The following is a 21,610-nucleotide window of genomic DNA, read 5'->3' as shown; positions in this document are numbered from 1 at the left end:
TGTTTATTTCTGCTTTCTTTTCTGTCAGTTTTTGCTTCATGCATGTTCAATCTATTAGGCGTATGCACATTTAGAATTTCCATGTCTTCTTGGAGAATTGACTTATCATTATGAGATGTTCCTCTTTATTCCTGAAAAATATTTCTTATTCAGAAGTCTACTTTATGTGATATTAGTATAGTCACTGTAGATTTCTTTGGATTACTTTTTGTATATCACTTTTCACATATTTCTTTTTAATTTATCTATGTCTTTATAATAAAATTATAAATAAAATTGGGTCTTGCTTTTGCATCCAAGAGAGGAGAAGAAAAAAATGTTTTTTGTAATGTAAGGAACTCCTATTTGAAAGTAAAAGTAAATGAAGTCAAGTGACTATATTTTCCAAGATGAGTCCTGCCTGACCCAGCATGATATGACAAAGGTAGGCAGTAAGGAAGAATTAACAGTATTTCTGAGTATTTGGGCATTGACTGAAAAAATGTATGACTTTCAAGTGGTATATAACATAAATTTAAAATTTTCTAGCCAACAGCTCAGGCACATTTTATAATAGGATTGCAATAGAGAGTGAAGTGTAGGCTTAATAGACATAATTAAAATACATACATCTCTCAATTTTTAAGTCAGTATAAAGGAGCAATTACATTGATGATTCATAATGAAAAATAATCTGAAACTTATTTTTCTCAGTAGAATACACTGTAGTACATCAATATGTGCTTCTCCCCCAATAGCTTTATATGATATGCCAGGTAGTGAACATACAGGAATTAACAACACAATAATTATTCCTGCCCTTATAAAGTTTATATTTTAGCAGAAGACAGAAATAAATCTGTAATTAAATAATTAGTAGTGTAGTCAGAGATAGTTAATAGCTTTTTGGTTAATTATGATTGTGGAGATGTAGAAAAGCTAATGAATTAGATTCTTAAGAAAAAAGAATTGACAGCACTTTTTGATTCATTGCATATAGGAGATGAAGAGAATGAAGATAGGAAGATTCACAAGCTTATGGCTTGAGCATTTGAGTAGATAGTAATAACATTTATTGAGGTTGAGAACCATCAAAGATGAGCAGATTTGAGGAACAAAGTTAATTAGTTCAATTTTGAATGTGTTGAACTTGAGGTATCTATAATATATGTAGATACAGAGTATGCAATTAGATATAGCACTGAGCTTAGAAAAATGGTGTGTGGCCGGGCATGGTGGCTCAGGCCTGTAATCCCAGCACTTTGGGAGGCCGAGGTGGGCGGATCACGAGGTCAGGAGATCGAGACCATCCTGGCTAACGTGCTAACGTGGTGAAATGCCGTCTCTATTAAAAATACAAAAAAAAAAAATTAGCCGGGCGTGGTGGCGGATGCCTGTAGTCCCAGCCACTCAGGAGACTGAGGCAGGAGAATGGCGTGAACCTGGGAGGCAGAGCTTGCAGTGAGCCGAGATCACTCCGCTGCACTCCAGCCTGGGCGACAGAGCGAGACTCTGTCTCAAAAAAAAAAAAAAAAAAAAAAAGAAAAATAGTGTGTGCTGGAGATACAAATGTGGGAGTCATCAGTATAGTTGAAGTCATAAGAGTGTAAATTCCAGAAGTAGAGAAATGAAGAAATGGTTCTTGGGGGCCAGGGAGGAGTTTTGGGATGGCATTTCTTGGGAAAAGTGTGTAGACTTGTAAAACAAAAGGGACAGGAAGAGTCCTGAGTACTTCAATATTTAAAGGCCAGATAAAGGAAAAAAAACTAGAAAAAGAGACTGGGAAGTAACCAAATAATGAGGAGGGAAAACAGGAAAATGTAGCTTAATTGAAGCCACGAAAGGAAAGAACTTAAAGGAGGGAAGAGTCAATTATGTTGAAAGCTGCTGATTGATAGATCTAGTGAAAATTTTAAAAATGCATGTTTAATTTCCATGCACACATTCTAAATTGATATAATTAGCAAACAAGGTGGTATTGCAGAGTGTAAAGAACATGGTGTTTGAGACAAACCTGGTTTTAAATCCTAGGACTTCTTTTCACTTGTTAGTTTCATTGCCACGTCCATTGTCAATAGTGATAAAATATCTATATCATAAAGTTGTCATGAGGATTAAATGTTAATTTTATGCCTCAAATATAGTAAGAACTCAATAATTGTTATCTCTTATATTCATATGGTAGTTGTTTCCAAATGTATTCTTCTAGAAGTATTTTTTACAGTAAAGAGACCCAGTGAACTTGCCTTTCTTATATAATTGGCATTCTTGCTAGCAAAACTGTATGGTTTCTCTAATCATGAGAGGTATCACTTTGTAGGAAAGATTCTGCTGGTGTTTTGTTTTTCTCCAGTTTATATTTTCTGCCAGAGAGAGATATCACACATTTCCAATTTCAACCAACACTTCCTATGAAGATGATACTCAAATCTTCATCTCCCTGGAGTCTAGGCTGCATTGGGAATGAAATGAAGCCATATATGGGAGAATGAACAGTCTCCACTGGAGAGTACTGAAGGGGAAGCATTGTAATCCCAGTTAATTCCAAAAGTGGAGAAATGAAAGAAGTAGAGGTTCCAGGGGCAAGAGAAGAGTTTTGGGAAGGAACAGACTGGAGCAATACATAGAGCAATGTCTGTCTGGCACATAAGAGGCATTTGATCAATATTTGCTGACTTCAAGAAAGACTATTCCAATTTAAACTCCCATATATTATTTATTCAACAGTAACATATAATATAATCAGGTAGTAAGAATTCCTATGAAGGAAAATAAACCAAAGCAGGAGGATAAAATGATGAGCAATGCTGATTTAGGATATTCAGAGAAAGCCTCCTTGAGGAAGTGACATTTGAGTGAACTCCTGAATTGAGAGAGATGGCCATGTAAATAGCAGGGGAAGAGTATGTAGGGCCTTATAGTCATAACTAGATGAGTCTGGTTCTAAGTTAATTGGAAGATCACTGGAAGATTTTATGCAGAAGAATGACAAGATCTGGCCTTCATCTTCAGAACAATCATCGTGGTTTCTATGTTGGGATTAGACTTTGGGATTAGTGGAATCAGAGAGCTGCTGCAATTATCGAGGGAGGAGATAATGGTAGATCAGAACAGGTAGTAGCAGTAATGATATTGAGAAATAGTCAAATTCTGGATATATTTTGAGGGTAGAGCCAACAGGATTTCTTGACCGATTGACATGAGAAAAAGATAGAAGTGAAGGATACCTCCAAATGGTCAGCTTGAGTCTCTGAAGAATAGAATCATCATTTACTGAGGTGAGGGAAAACTGAATGACATAGAAATCAAGATTTATCTGTTAAATATGTTGTTTCATATTATTATTAAGCTTCTAGGTAGAGATTTTAAGTGAGCAGTCTGGAATTCAGGAGAGAGACTGGGCTAGAGCTATAAATTTTGGAGTTGTGAGTACATAAATGGTGTTTAAATCCTGGATACTAGATGAGATCACCACAAGAGTGAGTGTAGATGGAGAAGAGGACTAAGAACTGAAACTTTAGGCACACTAATATTTACAGTTCAGGAAAATGAGGAAGAACTATCAAAGGACTTGGAGAGGGAGCGATCAATGAGGTGAGAGGAGAATCAGCAGAGTGTGGTGTGCTGTAAGCCAAATAAAGAATATATTTCAATATGGACCGCCTTTTTGTTCAGGCCATGCTGCAGTAACTACATGCAGGTGTAGCTTGATGCTACCTCATTCAGCTCCATCTCATACTATTGCTTCCTGCTGTGGGGCTTCTCTGCCACCACCATGTGGATCACTTGAAGGACCCTGCTCAGTGATTCCAAATCATATGCCAACTTGCAAGTGCCAGTGAGTAAACACCCTCTAGGATTACACTTAATTAATGGGAGATGAGATTGGATAGAAAAACACTCTCCTCTTCTATGTCTGGTGGAAAATTCTGGGGCGCATTCTACATGGCTCCTTAGAGAGTCCTCAGTGGGAATAATCTTCAGTGGGAATAATCCTCAGTTGCCTATAGTAGTAAACAGATCAATAACATGCCCTTGGATTGATGTTCCTTTCTTTCCTGGCTCACCTTTCTCAGTCCCTTCTCCTGTTTTCTGAATCACTTCCCTCAAATAAACTAACTGCATGTGGCTCATTGTCTCAGGTGGGGGGAGCTGTTAATGTAGACAGCACGATGGACTGGAACAAATGCTAGTGATAAACTGAATAAGATGACTGAGAATTGACCATTGGATTTAGCAAGGTAGGATCATTGGCGACATTGAAAAGAGCTATTTTGGTGGAGGGTTGGTTTAAAAGCTTGGCTAGAGTGAGTTCAAAAGAAAAGGCTATTTTCCCTGTGATATATTGCAAGGTCATAGGATGGGAGTGGAGGTATGGAGGAGGTGGGGTACTGGAGGTGTGATGAGAGAGAAGTGTGAAGCAGTCCTTTTAAAGAGTTGATTTGAAAATGAACTGAAGAGAGAAATAAAGTAGAAATACTCGGTGGCACTGAGGGCATGCTTGAATGTACCGTTTTGTGTTTTTCTCCAATGACATTCATCTGTTTAGATGAAAATGTGGAACAAGTGATTATATTTAAGGTTCAGATTTTGTCAGGCAAGTATGCTAGAGGGAGAGAGGGAATGTAATCTGGGTAACAAGGGAGGTCAGAATTTGGGGGTATGATGGATAATAAACAATTGGGGATTAAACATCATATTAAAAATTATATACAAGTCATGTCAAGATATGCTCTCAGAGTGTAAGGAGGCACTATTAATAAATATTTTAGAAACAGGTATTAGCTGAGACAGTCTTGGGCAAATTGGGACGTATTATAATCCTATTAATGTAGCCATTTTTATACTGAAAAGGAGATTGCAGTAGTTAAGAGCACAAAATCTTTAGAGTCATGGTTCCTGGGTTTAAAACCAGGCACAGAAAAACTAACTTGCCAAAGGTGGCTTAACACATGGTGGAGCCAGCTACAATCCTTTAGATGAAACCCATCAAGCATGGTTCCCTGCATTGCACACTCTCTTGTGTATTATCTATATCTTCTGTTTCTAAATTCAGTGCTGCTTTTGGACTTCAGGTATGCTCTAGCCTCTTATGCAGTAATTACTCTTTATTCTCCTTCTTGGCTTCAGTCTCCATCCTGTTTATCTGAAGTGCTCTTGAAATAGATTTCAGTTTCTTCAACTATTAACGCCTACCACAACCAAATTTGACCCTTCCTTGAGAACTACAGATTGAGTCTGATTTTTCATTCTGTTCACCTGCACTTTATGCAGCTCATACCTAGGCTCTTGTGTTAATTGTTGTGAGGCAAAGTACAAGAATTTCGGCAGTGTAATTACTAGCAAGGAGCTCTTTGGGTCTATATTTTCTAGGAAATCATAGGCCCCTACATGGCCTCTAAACAACCCAATTTTTCCTGAACATAGGTCATCACCTCTTAATTACCTGAAAGGAAACACCTGCCTGAGATGAATCTGAATTATAAATATTTGTCATTATACTTTTAGGCCTCTTGATTTACACTAATTCGTTGTCTCTCTACCCTCCCCTTAAAAGGGAGGTATTTCAAGATGAAATGAGAATATATTTACCAAATAGATTTTTAAAACTTACTTGTAATGTGACATATAGAATTACCTAGTTTAATCATGGCATGTTTTACCTTTTTTAGTATGGTTCACATAAGAAGATAAAGAAGTGCTTTATTAAATACATATATTTTTGTATTTAAAAATAACTTTCAAATAAATACTTAAAAATCATTGGCAAAAATGAATGATGATTAGGAATGTATATTATAATTTCAAAATAAAGAAGACGTAAGAGGCCCATTTTATAAATGGTACAGAATTTTATTTTTAACAAATAAACAAGTAGCCAGATGTATGACTCCTAGGGGAGTAGAAGTGGCCCTCTCCGGAAACTCATAATATCCAGGATGGATAGGATGGGATTGGATATGGTTATCCTGTTCTGGGGCTCTGGAGTTCAAGAAATGTGTTTCTTGTGGTTACAGATTATTCTGGGAGTACTAGATCCTCAAATAATCTATTTCCTCAGATGCGCCAAGTCAGAAAGCCCCTTTCCTCCATTCTGGCTTCTACAAAAGAAGCTCCTCCTAGTGGGCAAGCCTCCCCCTTGGCCTTCCATGGGTACTGCCTTTCAGAAGAGACTTCCTTTTTTGACCTTCTCCCTTCAACCAGGACCAGCCTTGGGAACGGGATCTACAAGTTCCATAGAAACCCTGGGCTAGTTCAGTACTAAGGCCGTGTTGTGGTTGACTGAGTGTAAGAAATCCAGATATCCCATTGCTTTTATATTCCTCTTGATCCCTATTCCAGCAAGGGCAAGAGAAAAATGTATGACCTCTTTCCTCAACTGCTAACTTTGATTGTCACTGAGGCCAACCTCAGTTTAAAGGCACGTACGACCTACACGAGTGTTCAATCTTGTTACATGCTATCAGGTAGACACAATACCCAAATGATTGACTAAAATAAAAGCAACTTTTATGTTGTTTTAGAGACTCAACCCCACATATATGTTATACATTAATTCCCTTGCATTTGCATAGAACCTTGTACATTAAGAAAAATGCTTCTGCTTTAATGATTCTCATACACTCTCTAGGCTTTATTATCTTCATTTTACAGATGAGAAAAGCAAAGGCTCAGAGGAGGAATAGGGTAGAGATAGAAGCAGTGTAGTATAAAGACAGGAATTCTGGCCTAGGAGTCTGCAGACCTGGATTCTTATCCTGACTTTGTCACTAACTCACTGTGTGGTTATGAGTAAGTCACTTTCCCTCTCTTAGCCTCACTATCTGCATTTACAGAATAAAGTGATTGGATTTTCTCAATTTTCTGTTTGCATATTATAATCATCTGGGAACTTTAAAAATCCATTCCTCAACACCTCCAAAGATTCTGATTTAATTGGTCTCAGGGTACTGTGATTTCCACAACACCACTTTGACTCAGAAAAAAACAATCCAGGGAAACCACAAATCCAGTCTGGTATTTCTCTCTGAAGGAGAGAAACCTTGTCATTTAATAAAAGATCTAAGTACTATGGAGCATGTCCTAGAAGGGATTTTGAAAGGCAGATAGTGTTAGTGGCATATTCTAACTTTGAACCTCTAGGAGAGAGGCCAAGTCTCCACCCATCTCTCTCTCTCTTTCTCTCTCTCTCTTTCTTTCTTCTGCTGTCTCCCGTTCTCCTTCCCCCCACCCCATAGAATCATTCCAGATGAAGAGCTATAGGAGTTTGGAAAAGAAGAGTGTTGATATAAGTCAAGGAAAAAATGGAGTTCAAGGGTACAACTGAACCAAGTAGTTAGTAAATGGTGTTTTAGGTGAGAGAAACACACTGATTATAGAGCTTTTTTCTTTCACATACCTCATTTTCTTAACCTTTGTTTTTCTTTCTGGATCCACATTTACTATTACTTCCTGTTACTTTTTTCTTTCTTTCTTTCTTTCAATATGGTTTATGTATTAAGAAAGGCCTGGGGCCTTCTCCTCTTTGGGAGGCCTTCACCTCCATTGGAAGGGGACCATTAAGAAAAAAATTCACAGAGTAAAGTTGTTTAAGCCAACTAATCTCTAGTATAAAAATGAGTATTCCCCAAACTAATTCTGTTAAGCCTTGGTGTGTGAATCCCCATCCAAGGACACATGATTTTCTATCCAAGACTATAAAGATGAATATTAGAGTCTTTTGGAAACTTCATATAAATAATTTTCTATATAAAGAAATGCATATATGAATAACTAAATAATTGGTAGACATTTAAAAAAATGAGTGTCCCTTTCCTTGCAGTTTCTTTGTAGTGTTTCTTTTTGTTATCAGAGTGGTAAGACTTTGAAGATGAGGATTAAAGTACTTTAGGCCTTAGGACATAGGTTCAAAATGACTCTTCAGGGTTCACATATGGTCAACCCCATCTTTTCACAGTAAAAGAACATGTCTGTGGCTTGATGTTAAAGCCTTATGTTAATAAAGCTAGGGTATTTGCCTACATTACCACTTGTGTTTTCAGCAGTTTAGTTAGTTCTTCAAGGACCTGGGAGCTTCCAGAGCCTTGACATCTCTGTCTTTTACCATCAGAGACATGACTATTACCTGGTATGGTCAAAAGGATTGCCAGGTTAGTTTGGGAATGACAAAGTGTGAGTTAGAATTACCCTCTTCTTTTTCAGGAGATTGGCCAACAAATACATATGGGAGCAAACATATATAACTTGCATTGTAATGACAGCAAGATTCTTAACAATAGTCAGTGTCATTCCCAAAATGTCTTTCCTTATCTTGTCCATCCTGGCCTTTAACAGCAGCAACACTGGTAGTGTCATGATCTTATCTTTGAGAGTGAAAATAAGGATATGGGCCTAAACTAGGATAAAGGGACCAAGAATTTCAGTCCTACAAAATCTTATCAAACCTTAGGCCAAAGGTCCAAATGGGGCACTAATGCTTTTGCTTTATGTGACAATGATCTACAGGACACAGTGAACTATTGTATATGTGAATAAAAGGTAGTATAATTCTTAGAATGTGTCTGTGTCACAATTAGTGGCTGAAATATTTTTTAAAAAGCCAGCCAACCAACTCATTGCTTTATTTCCATGTTACAGAATACCTTGTTTAGCCATTTTTCCCCAGCATTTATTGACTTGACCAGTTTTCCTACTATTATGCTCATGGAACCTAAAAGAACATATGTGCATTCACATACATATTTTGACTTAGACATGCTTTTTGAGGAGTTCAGTAATATGAAACTCCTTTTTATATTAAGAAGAAAGATAATTTGAGAGTTTGTTACTCCTTTAATTGAACAGGGAATTAATTTCCATATAAAAAAGAAGCCCTTTAAAGCAAGCTAGAGAATAAATAGGTTCAGGAAGGCAAACATAGTACAGTTCTACGAGCCACAATAAAGCTTTATTTACTTTAAAGGTCGTAGGTTATCTCTAACTTACTTCGAAGGAATGTGATTAAAGACATAAGGTAAAAGCACCACCCTAGTGTAGCACTTTAAATTTAATCTCCCTATATTCATATACTTGCCTTACTGTTTATAGTGGAGCTGCAATCCTTCCCATTATTGCTGAAGCATGAAATGCCAAGGTACATATTTAAGTGCCCACCACGCACTACCCAAAAGTGTAGGAGGGTTAATATCACATGGGGAAAAATTTGACTAATGAGATGACAGCTAGCAGATGAATTCACCTCCTTTCCTCCACCAGGTGGGCTGTATGGAGATGTAGTAGTTTCATATGGTCTGTCATAAAAAATTGCAAAATTAGCTTGCCAAGGAACAGACTGTGGCCAACTCAGTGACATACTTTTTATTTGTTCTTCTTTCTTCCCTCCGTCATTAACCCTTTCCTTACTCATACTACCCTGGATTGTACATAGCTTTTGCTTCAAACTCTATTTTTTAAGAAACTGAGGCTAAGATACCTGGAAATTAGGAACTCTGGCATAAAGTCATAATTCCACTCAATTTTCAGAACTGTGTGACTTTGGACAGGTTATTTTCCCTCTCTGTGCATCCCTTTCTCCAGCTATAAAATGTTAACATTGGACTAGATGTTCTCTAAGGGTCCTTTGGCCAAGTTAAAGGATTCAGTGTGAAGGAGCTGTTGGTAAAATGTGTTATACGGACCAGTGGTCATCAGTGGTTTGCTTACATTTGAATCAGAAGAGTGCTCTCAATATAATCAATAAGGTTGAATGTTAACAGCTCTAACAAATCATAAGCTCCAAAAATAGTCTCAGTTGTACTTCGTTCAAAAAAATTGAATTAGTTTTCCCTGGCCAATAAAGATAAGGCTAATAAACTCTTACCCTCCTTGGCACAAGTGAAAATACTCCCTTAATAGCTCTACAGCATAAGCTAAGAAATGGTAACTGGCTGCAAGCATGTTTTCAAAGGGAATAGTGGAAAAGTTTGTAATGTCACCATTTTGGGAGCAAGACAGCTAATATATGATGCCTGTAACTATTGCTTTACTCTTAACATAGCAACATACTTATTTTAACTCCTAGGTTGCAGGTGGACCAGAGTTAGGGAAAGAATTATTCACCATTTGAGGTTTGTTATTCCAGAATGGTTTACATTGTGCTCTAGCCTTCTATATCTGACTCTGGAGCATGGACCTGGGAGTCAGACACCCTGGGTTCAAATCTTAGCTCTACCGTTTACAATTGTTACCTTTTGTCAAGTCACTTAACTTCTCTGTGCTTCAGTTTTCTCATCTGTAAAATAGAGATTGGAATGATACCTATGTTGTAGAAATGTGAGGAATGAATGAGCTAATATAAATAATATGCTAAAAATAGTGCTTAGCACTATGTAAGTATTCACTATATTTATTATTGCTATTGTGATTAGGGAAGATGGGCTGGAACTACAGGAAAACTCTTGGCTGATGCCATATGAAATGTATCAAGGAACCAATATGTGGAAGGCAGTAGAGATAGGGGCTAACAGATGATTTAACTGCAAAAAAATGCTAAGCTGGAAACACCCTCTAAATATTCCTGTTTATACAGGACATGACACAAAGTAGAAAAATAATGAAAACAGAGCCTCCCTGCAGGATTTAGAGTTCTTTCATATATATTTTAAATATACATGTGCAATACATTAAAATATATAGAGATGTGTGAATATATATTTACATATATATATATATATATAAAATCACAGAAGGGATACATATGCACACTCACTCACACGTCCATGCGCATACCCCAACAGGACCCATCTATACGTAAAGCAGATGCAGTCCATATCAGGCCAACTTGGACACAAGTGAAAGCCCTGACTCAACAGCAGATTGCAGATTGCAACTGTATTTGAGTAACCCTTCAATTTCTTCTACCAAGTGTAAGGCCATTTAGAAACACACTGAGAAAGGCTCCTCTGGGTATATGGCAGAACCCAGGGCCCCTCTGGCAGTGCACAATTTGCCTGAGTTAGGACTGCAAGATTGGGATATCAAGGAGCTATCAAGGAGGAGGGGCTCGTGTTATTTTGGGGCCTGAAACTAATAAGCAAACATCCATAGAATAATTTAGCTCCAGGAACAATGCACTACTGTCAGAGAATCCTTAGATAACTTATCTCTAAGCACATTTCAGGCAGAAGCAGAGAAGTGTGTGTTGCTATTCATCACCATCCAGCTTGACCCAGAGAACTGGGCAGAGCTTTTCAGGGTAGATAAGTGTAAAGTACAATCAAGCATACTTGTAAGATTAAAAAGTTACTTAAAATTAAAGGATCTGAAAGCAACATAAGAGGTTACAGGTATTGGTTTGGGTTTATAAATGTTCCAAGAAGCCTAACATTATATATGGCACCATTTGCAGCAATATCATTAACATTATTAATAATCATCATAACATATTTATATATACAAAAATAGAGCAAAGCAATTCTAGAAGAGGAGGTGTAAGTGAAGATGTGGGGCTCTGTGCAGCCCAAATGTCAGTACACTTCAGGAAGATTCAGAACCAACAAAAAGTGAATGGCACATATTTCTGTAATATGTATCCAACAAAGGGACGTGGATGTCCCCTCTTCCCCCGTGTACGACTTCTCCCCACTTCTCCACCCTGCAACACACATCCATGCACACTCTAAAAGAGATGATCTATAAAGTTAGAGTCTGGAGGTCTTAAACTAAGTTGGAGCACCTTGATTTCAAGCAAGTGCCCTCAATCTCTGAATTCCTCAGTGAATTTTGGATTCACTTATAGAGGGAAACTGTATAATTCTTGTGTCTTTTAGCAGCAGTCTTTAGGAGCCTGCCATCACCACTGCAGCTTTTTCCCATTGAAGGGGGTTCACAGCACAGGCTCTCTGTATTTTTTAAGAGAGAAGTCAGTTCTCTAAATTATACATCTTTCATCTCAGTTTTTCACTGTTGCTGAAATTTAAGTTCTCAGGCAGCTGCCATTGCAGACAAAGCCAGGAGCAAGCACAGTGTGTACAGCAAAGAGTAGATGCAATGGCGAAGATACAGCTTGGTTAGGGCTTCTTTAAGCTTTTCTTTTCCACACTTGAGCTTCTACAAGGTGACAAAGCCAAAGGTGATGTCCACTGGGGGCAGCCTCAACACCTGATAGTTAATTAGCTACCCGCCATGCACTGGAGAAAGACCACCACACTAACTTGGCATGGTTCCTGAAAAGTAATTGAATGGGAATGGCTTTCTGTCACTGTTAATAGAGCCCTAGGAAAAAGTCCCATGACTCAATGTGGTAAAGGGGTAAGAATACTGAACTAGGAGTCAGAAGGCCTATATTCCAGTCTCAATTCTGCTGTTAACTCAGTGTGCGGCCTTGGGGGCAAGTCCCTTCCTATCTCCAGGCCTCAGTTTTCCCATCTGTAAAATAAGGGCATTGAACTAGATTAATAGTTAAGATTCCTTCCAGCTCTAACGTTTTATGACTTTTTATGTCCATTATTAACGCCTGAGCCATGCAGTCTCAGGGAAGTTAGCTTCTAAGAGAGAACATACCTCTGTATCCTTTGCTTTGTTCATTTAGCTATAAAGCACGTCTGCCTTTGGCACTTGGGTCAGACATACAAAGTTATGAGCATCCTGATTTACTATCCTACTCAGCATGCTAGTGGAATCTGTCAGTACTATAAGTTGATTATTGAGAAAGGGAGAAAAACTCCAACTAGTTAAACCTGGAAATATAAGATAACTTTGCCTCATGCGCTCACAAACAGGTGAGAGTGGTTGTGAGCACACACACACATCGGGATACACACTATTGCTAGTGATCAGTTCATTACAGTAATCCATTTCCCTTAATAAAAATTAGTAAATAGTATAGCATAGCAAAGTTTGGCGTCTAAGGAAACATCTATGGAAAAACAGCACTTTTGGACATGTTAGAGAAAGAGGAACAGGTAGAGAGAGACAAATATAGATCAAATGAGATAGAAATACAGGCAGAGAAACGATCAGTCTGAAAAAGAAGGAGGGGAGAAGGAGAAAGGGAGGAAGAAAGAGAAAGAGTAAAAGTAGACAGGGTGAGAATGAAGGGGAAAGGAATACAGAACAGAATAATGAAAGAGGAGAGAGGAATAAAGAAGAGAAGGGCAGTAACAGGGAGAAGGGGTCATATTCCCTGGAAGGTTGAACGCTGTTCCACATGTACCTGTGAAAACCATCTTAGAAGAAAGCTTCCAAAGGCACAGCAGAAAACAGAGTGACGATCAGAGCCTGCATCGAGAGGTATTACACTGGGGAGCCCCTAAACCTCCACGTTGCTGGCCCTGTCAGTCCTCAGTGTTCAAACCTCATACCCATATATCACCTGAATTTGCCATGACAGCCATAAGGGCTGAGTTGGCAGGGTGTAAAGACTGAAGAGGAGTGGGATAGATACTGTGAGAAAGAACAAGGCATCCTGCACCAGGATGTACTTGGTCATTCCCCTGACACTGCAGGAACAAAAGAGGAGAGGGCCTAACTTTGGCTAGTTTATCACTCCTCCCCCTCTCCAAAGATGAGGCCTATGCTTTACTGATGGGGGCTAGAAGGAGAAAAGCTCTGGATCCACCTTGTTGGAAGGTCATACAGACTTTTCCTGGGCCTTGGGGAAGGGTGCACTACCAGAAGAGATCTTTCTGCACACAGTGTTGGTGTGCCTTTTGCAGCGGCAGCCTGGTCGCCGGAGGCTATCATAGCCCTGTTGGCACAGATGGAGGCATCCACGGGTAGGCAGGTAGCAGCACAGGCAGGGTAGGAAGAGGGAGATGAGGCTCATGGCTGCCCAGCGGACGAAGCAAGAACTAGGCCCACAGGAGCAGGGCTCATCAGCACAGTTGTCTTCATCATCAGTGGAGCAGTGGTAGAAGAGGCCCTTGACACAGCAGAGACAAGTGCCATAATCGAGGAGGCTCTCAGCAGAGCAAAGGCAACGCTGGTTGCACAGCCAGCAGGAGGGAAGAGGGCGAGCTGCTGTGCAGGGGACACACTTGCAGCGCCCACACTCCTCACAGATGAAGAGGTGCTCACTAGGGTGCCCTGCAGATTGCTCAGCTTCTCCCTTCAGAGCACCATCAGCCTTTGGGTGGACCCCTGCTCCAGGTTGGGTTCGGATGATGGATTGGCCTGAAGGTGAGGGTGTAATGCTGGCCAAGAGCCTTTGATCAGAGGCAGTGGTGCTATGGGACATTGAGCTGGCAATGCTAGATTGGCTCAGATGCTGAGGCAAGGGCTGCAGTTGATGGCACTGGCTGAGACTGCGGGGGAGAGAAGTAGGCATGGTAGCCAGAGACCAATCAGACTTGTGGGTTTGTACAATAAGGGAAGGGCTGGAGAGGGCCTGTTTACAGGGGGCTGGAGGCCGTTCAACATAGTCATTGCTAGCATGAGTAGAGCGCAGCTGTTCAATAGGCAGAATTTGTTGAAAATCATCTGTCACCGCAGCATCCATTTTGCCTTGATTTTTTAGCTCTGAGTGGTTTTAAGTCAGGGTGGCACTTATGGTGATAAAGAGGAGCCCTTGTAGTTACATGGATCTCAGGGCACATGAGAAAATCCTAGGAGAGAAGGCATAAAAACAGTAAATGAGAACACACAGGCATAAGTACTTTGTAAGAAACCAACAAAGCTCAGGCCCTATCACCACCGCTACCTTCAATTACTTTACAGTAATCTTCATGCTACACCTTTATTCTGTAATTAACCTCACTTACTTCTTTATAGGCAAATCTGATCATCCCCTCCAGACTATAAAGAAGTTTGGGAACAAATATCAGATAGTTGATTCTTTTTGTATTCCATCAAATGCCTAGTTTCATAGGAGCAGCTAGCTCATTCAGGTATTTGCTAGCAGAGACATCCAAGCCTTGGGCATCAGAATTCTAATACAAATGGAACCTAATATTAAATGCAAAGGCTATTTTCTGAAGCAGTGCTGAAGGAAAAGAGAAAGCCTCAAAAGTCTCCCATGAGAAGTTGCTCATATATATATATATTTTATATATATATAAAACCAATCAAAATTATCTTTTCAGTGTGAATTTGTGATAAGCAGAAATAAACAGATAAGAAAGGACATTACTTGATTCAGTGAATACAGGCAAGCAAGGAGAATACAATAAAGGCAGAGATACAGCAAACACACAGAGGGTAGGAATTAAGCTGTCTGCAGTGTAGTAGGGAAAAAAAAGGCTTCCCAAGAGTATAAGGAAGCCAAGACTAATCATCTTGCAGTTCTCTTCACCTTACTGGCTGCTTTAACTTACTAAGGAAGTGATTCTTTTTAAATGGAATGGAGGCTCCAGAATCAAACTTTTGTACACGTGGGAGTAATACTGGGAATCAAGGAACTATAGAAGACAAGTCCTGAATTATTTCAAAAATCGTCTGTAATTATACCTATTACTATCCTAAGTCAACTCCATATTGATGGGACTTACCAAGCAGAATCTGCTTGGACTTCTTTTCTCTATCACTACCTTACACAATAAACTGACTTTCTTAAAGGAAAGTGACATTCTTATACCATATTTAAGCTAAGTTGAATGTCTAGAAAGCATATGCTTGCATTTCCATTGTACTACAGTCAGGAAGAGGTGGTTGGTCATTCCCTGAAGGATTTTGCCAAGCTTAGAACTGATAATGATGACCATGGGGAAAATACTGTACAAATAGTAGACTGCTGTATCACACCACCTAGAAGACTGAAGAGCCAAAAAGGTGTACATGAAGAAACCTAAACACAAATCCAGGAAACATCCTGGAGGCATTAGGACCTAGCAAAACACTAGCATGAATAAAGTATATATTTGAGATCCATCAGATTTCAGGCCTCCTCAAAATAGATCAATTACTCACACTACTGTACGTGATGGATAGCTTGAATGAGTAATAGAAATGAACAAGTGAGAGAGGATGGTGCTTGATTAGGTTTCCATAAGCAAGCAAACATGACACTGAAATGGGCCCAAAGCTCAATAACAGGAAAAACAAGGATGCAGTTCATAAAGGACTCAGTGGCTAATAATATGACCAGACTCAGTTGACTTTTGAGGTTATATCCTCATGCAAACCTGATTAGCTGAATTTACATCTGTTCATTATTTGAAAAGATTTAATTTGGTTAAAAATAACCTTTTTGGCATATCACATCAAAGAACCAGTCTGACAAAAATTTCACTTTTTAACTAGTTGTTTTGGTGTTAAATAAATGCAGCATAAGAGAATGCAAATAAATATTATAGAAACTCTCAGACTCAAATATTTATGTCACTTTTGTCAAATCACTTGCTTTCTTTGGGCCTCAGTTTCACTATCTATGTGAAACCGAAGGATATGTGACGTGAACAAGGTGATCTTGAAGGACCTTGAGCCATTATGGTCTGTATTTCTTTCTATAACTACACAATTTTCTAAAATATTTCTTTTCATCCGTATCTTCTACATCTTCAAGTCCTTGAGGGTAAGGTGGGCAGTGTGCCCTTATTTATTTGGGCATTCAAAAGCAAAATGTATGTTTCCTTTATTTACTTGCACTCAAAGGCTCATGCAACCTGCCACCTCTACCTTTGCTGTATCTTTATAGATTCATAGTCTCAGCATTGGAAAGGAACTGGCAGCTTTCATGTAGACACCCAAATAAAAAAGGACACATTGTTCATTTGGCTTGGAGGGTATGTAGATGTAGGAAGTTGGGACTGGGAAGAGTCTTTTGACAAATTTATGAGAAATAGATTTATGTCCCATTGATCAGCTAAAGAATATGTAGCGCCCTGCAAGTCCTTTGTACTGTAAGAACAATAATATACATGCTGAATGCGGTTTAGACTAATTGATTTCCCAAAGGAAACTAGATTCAAAACATATTGAAAATTCCAGGAAGCAATAATTTAAAGGAAGGTATACAAGGTCTCAAAGTTACAGGAGATAAACAGGTGAGATTCCAAAGACAGGATTATAGGGATGTCACTAGGTACCTCAGGGACATGCCCAGAAGGTTGAAAGCTAATCTGGGAAGAATCTAGGTCATAATATAAATGACTCAGAAACAATAATGAGAATTATGTTCAAAGGGGATCCTGTCTGGGGAGCAGAAGGGTACATGGTGTTTAGGTTGAAAAGCTGTATTTCAATATTGATTAGATTTCTGCAAGGCTGATAAATTGAGATGCTTGGTTGGATGACTAAAGATGCTGTGGGCATTATTTCAGTGTGAAAGAATGATGCACTGTCTTGCCTACAAGTAAGGGAACTGACAGGATGGACTTAGAAGGTTTCTTCCTGCTCTGTAGAATCTTTTGTTCAAATGGACTCTGGGATCTAATGTGGAAGACCTGCAATAAGTGGACAGTAGGACCTGAATAAAATGAGAGTGTTGAGTAGGATTTAAGGATTGAATGACAATAAATTGTTTGCCATTCCGGACGTGCTGAATCTGATCTGGCTAACAGGATGAACTGAAATAGATACTGTACAGGAAGGTAAGAGGGAAAAATATGTTGAGAAAGGAACAGGCAAGACACTGCTGTAGCACATAGGCTACCACTACACGAATGTTTATGATTCAGAAATCCACCCACTAAAGAGCCATTCATTGTGAGCAGCAACAGTTAAGAAACTGTGCAGTTGGCCAATTCCATATTCTATCAAATGAGAGAGAGAGAGAGAGAATGTACACATCACATACTATTAAATAAGAGCAAAGGTGATTACAGGTCTTGGCTGCACATTGATGGGATCTAGTGATTTTTGTCACGTAGTGCCTCTGCAGTAATGAATGATGCATTGTAAACCCACTCCCATCACAGTCTTTCTGGCCAGGTGCTCATAGCTTTCTAAACAGTTTTTCTGTAGCCCTGAATTTGCCATGTTCAACCTGAAAAAAATTTCTTTTCTTATGCCAATTTAGGGACTAGAAAGCTAAGCCCATTCAAGAAATGCTAATGTTTGTTAATGAAAGAAAATGTATTTTCTCCCTGGAACCTAAAATCTGCCATGTTGAGAATAAAGTTGAAAACTTTCCTATCTAAAGCCCTTCTATGCTAACACCGTAGGACAGTTCTGATTTCTATGGTAAATCCTTTCTGATACAGTAGGACTCAATGTTGATTTCAAAGAAGAGTGGGGAAGAGGAGATCCTGGCTCTTGTTTTCTCCCACTCTCGTGGGTTCAATGCTGTTTTGTACCTTACTGTGTAACGGCTCTTAGGTGTGTTGCTTTTTTCTATGCTCTGCTGTTATATACACTCCTTCTCAGAATAACTGAAAGCAAACATAGGGGGAATTTCTGCTTTGGCTTTATATGTTTTCTTAGTTCTACTGTTCCAAAGTCTGCTCTCTAAAAATCCCTCTCTGTGCAAAAAGCATTTGCATCTCTATCAAAGCACTCCCCCCTTACAAATACCAAGTTGTATATAGTTTACATTACTAACCTCTCTGCCACTGACTGGGCCTCCCTCCTACCGCATACATCTTGTTGGAGCTGCCAGGTTCTCACCACATTTAACTCTTAACTTGTCACTTTGCTACCCTAGTCCTATTCATTACTTTAATGGTTTCATTAAGACTCATAGCAGTTTATTTCAAACCAGGGAGTCTTGCAGTTTTAAGACCTTGAATTTTAAAAGATATAGGTCTTTTAGTGATGAATGATACAGGGAAAAGTTGTAATACCAAATGAATTCACATACTTCTAATCCTGAGGAAAATTCTGAGAAGAAGCTGGTTGTTCATCTAAGAAGTAGGAATTTTTTTAAAAAAAAACTCAAATCCTTTTATATGACACAAGAAATTTAAGTTCTAGTCCTAATGCTAGCTCTACTTTGCTGTGTGGCTGTAGGCAAATGACCTCCGTTCTGGTCCTCAGTTTCTTCATCTGCAAGATAAAAGGAGGGTTTTTAAAGGCCTTTCTTGTCCAGATGCTCTAAATTTTATGTTGGGTTTGTTGGTTGCATTTCTCTGTTTCAAAAGTCTTTAAAGAAGACTTAGTCTCCTTTCCTTTAGGTTCTTTACTTCCTCACTGCTCAACTCCTCAACTCCTCAAATCTAAGTCACTCAGATCACTATCTAGACTGTTTCACAGCTAGAGAGACCTAAAAACAGAACACAAAGAGACAAATATATAGAATGTTACGGTAATGTCTTTGTATATGTTTGTTTAGAGGCAAGGAGAGCAAGACCAATATTTCATTGTGGATAAACGGCTAGCCTGTGCCTTATTTGTATCTATGAATGTAGCCGACTTTTTGGGAACATGATTTAACACCTGGTATATCCAAATTCATGTGATAACACATCATGATACAGTGAGGTTTTAATATTCCCAGAAAAGCAACAATAGTTTCCGTTTCAAAATAGATTTTCTGCTTAAGAGTTCAAGGTCTGTTTTCTGTTCATGCAACTTGGTTTGCAGCATGCAGAGGTGAAGAATGATAATTATAATTAGCTTCATGGAAGTGAGTGTGCAGTAAACCATTGCCCTAGGTCCTATCAAATGCCTATTGGCTAACTAGACGTGCTCACAGGTTCTCACTTTTGACAAAATTTCCATATGCCACACAGAGACATGTGCACATGTACCCAGGCACGGATCCGGAGATTTCTAAATCACTGCTCTGACTCAATGTAAGTGGGGGGTTATGCCGTGTCAGCTTGCGCCATGTCTACCCAGGGCAAGGTGATGTGATGAAATCTGAACGATGCACAGCCCAGAGTTGTGAGCCAATAGCAGGCTAGCCCCATGCTGACAGGATGCCCGCTGGGCAGCGAGACTGGCCTTAGCACGGGCTCTCTCTGTGTCCTCAGCTTGGGTGGTTAGGCTGCGTTTTGAGGGCTTTAGGCAAGTACCAAAATGCATTTAAAGGTTAACAGGCTAGAAATTAAATTGACATTCGCCTAGAAAAATATTATTTTGAAGTTCTATTTTGATTTACACATTTCCAATGTGGATAGTTTTCTGCAAGAGCTGATTTATTTAAATATCATTTAAAGGGTTTTCATTTTATTTTATCTATGCGCTTGCGCGCGCGCGCGCAAGCGCGCGCGCACACACACGCACACACAGAGACAGCACAGGATGGCTGGAATGAATGGCAATCTGTGCATTGCATAGAAAGAATTCTGGGTTTTTAAAGAGCTAATTTCTATGGCTTACCTTGAGGAAAGGGTTTATCCATGCTGAGAAGAGCAGAAGAACTAATGCCCCATCTGGCTCAAAGGATCTCTTCTCAGTCTTTAGGTTTCTCCACCTCTCTTCGGAAAGTCTGAATGAAAACTCCTTCACTGGCAGGCAGTGGAGCCAGAAACAGAGATAGTTCTGTCTTGTTCTTTGACACAGCAGAGAAAACACAAAACAAAACAAAACAAAAACAAAAACAAAAAAAAAAAAACGGGGGAGGGGGCGAGTCAAACCTGTACTGGCATATACTTTGTATAGATTTTACAGGCAGATCTAAATCTTGATGGACGTATTTCCCAAAGAAAGCTCAGCAGGGTAAGTTGTTCACCTCCTCCTCTTTCTCCTCCTCCTCCTCTTTCTCCTCCTCCTCTTCTTTCTCCTCCCCCTCCGCCTCTTTCTCCTCCCCCTTCTCCTCCTCCTCCTGTTTCTTTTCCCCCTCCTCCTCCAGTATTTTCCTTCCCCTCCTCTTGCCCTCCCCTTTCCCTCCTCCCCTTCTTCCTCCTTTACCTCCTCCCCCTCCTTCTCTTTTGCCTCCGCCTCCGCCTCCACCTTGGCCTCCCTCTCCTCCAATCTGACAGATGAACCGAAGCAGCAGAAACTGCAGTTGTAGACACAGGGTATCTCAACGGAGCAATAGATACCGCCAGTGTGTGATTATTTATATGGCTCAGGGTGTGTTGGTATATAATCTGCAGTGGGGGCAGGGAGTGAGGTTGCAGTGTGTTCAGCTTAGCTAGCTGGCTGTTTTGTGAATGTAGATGATTTCTGGAGGTCTTGTGAATGGGTTATAGGGGAGGATGGGAAAGAAGGGATTTATTGCTCCTTGTTATAATTTCTGTCTCTCCCCCCTCCCCCAGCCGTGTCGTTTGCTTTCCCGGAGCTGTAGCTCTTAATGCTTGGCTAAGTGGCGTCATCCAGATGAAATTGAATCGACCCATTAAAACTCCCCATAGGAATCTCTGTATCCGGTCCCCGGGTAATGACTGAAACAAAATTTAAAGGAACGTGGGGGTGGGGTGGAGAGTAACAATTTTAAGGAGGTCTCATTTAAATATCTTTGCCAATCACATTTCTACCAATCTACTCAGCCTGTGCTGAGTGATTGCAGCTTCAATAAGATGAAGAGAAAGAGCTTCTCCTTTGTTTAACAGTTCCTCCCACCTTTTTTCCTCATGTGTTCCCACTTTATCAGCCCTAATGATTGTCCATCCATTGCCCCTGGGAAACCATTACCCAACCTACTTTCCCTTTAGCATGGCATGCATTCAACAACAAATATTTATTAAGTGCCTTCCTTTGTACTAGGTGTTGTGGATTCAGTAAGGAAGACAGGATTCCTGCCTTCATGGAGCCTCCCTGGGACTGAAAATAAAGCAGCCTTGGACATTTTCTCTTACAGCCAAGGACAAAGCTTTCTGTAAATTACCCTCAG

The 21,610-nt window shown here is 39.6% G+C and overlaps 1 protein-coding gene across 1 annotated transcript; it reads right to left on the bottom strand.

The window, feature by feature from the left end:
• Nucleotides 1–13,034: 13,034 nt before the first annotated feature.
• Nucleotides 13,035–20,556, bottom strand: SPRY3 (sprouty RTK signaling antagonist 3). The gene is made up of 2 exons (XM_030806675.1): nucleotides 20,155–20,556; nucleotides 13,035–14,561 (listed from the first exon to the last, which is right to left on the bottom strand). Exon 2 carries the CDS (start codon nucleotides 14,453–14,455, stop codon nucleotides 13,589–13,591), a length of 867 nt encoding a protein of 288 aa, XP_030662535.1. The 5' UTR covers nucleotides 14,456–14,561; nucleotides 20,155–20,556; the 3' UTR covers nucleotides 13,035–13,588.
• Nucleotides 20,557–21,610: the final 1,054 nt, after the last annotated feature.

This window comes from Nomascus leucogenys, chromosome X (genome assembly GCF_006542625.1).
Source record: "Nomascus leucogenys isolate Asia chromosome X, Asia_NLE_v1, whole genome shotgun sequence".
Taxonomy (NCBI): Eukaryota; Metazoa; Chordata; class Mammalia; order Primates; family Hylobatidae; genus Nomascus; species Nomascus leucogenys.
The sequence above is the reverse complement of the archived record's forward strand: the minus strand, read 5'-3'. Positions and strand labels throughout refer to the sequence as shown.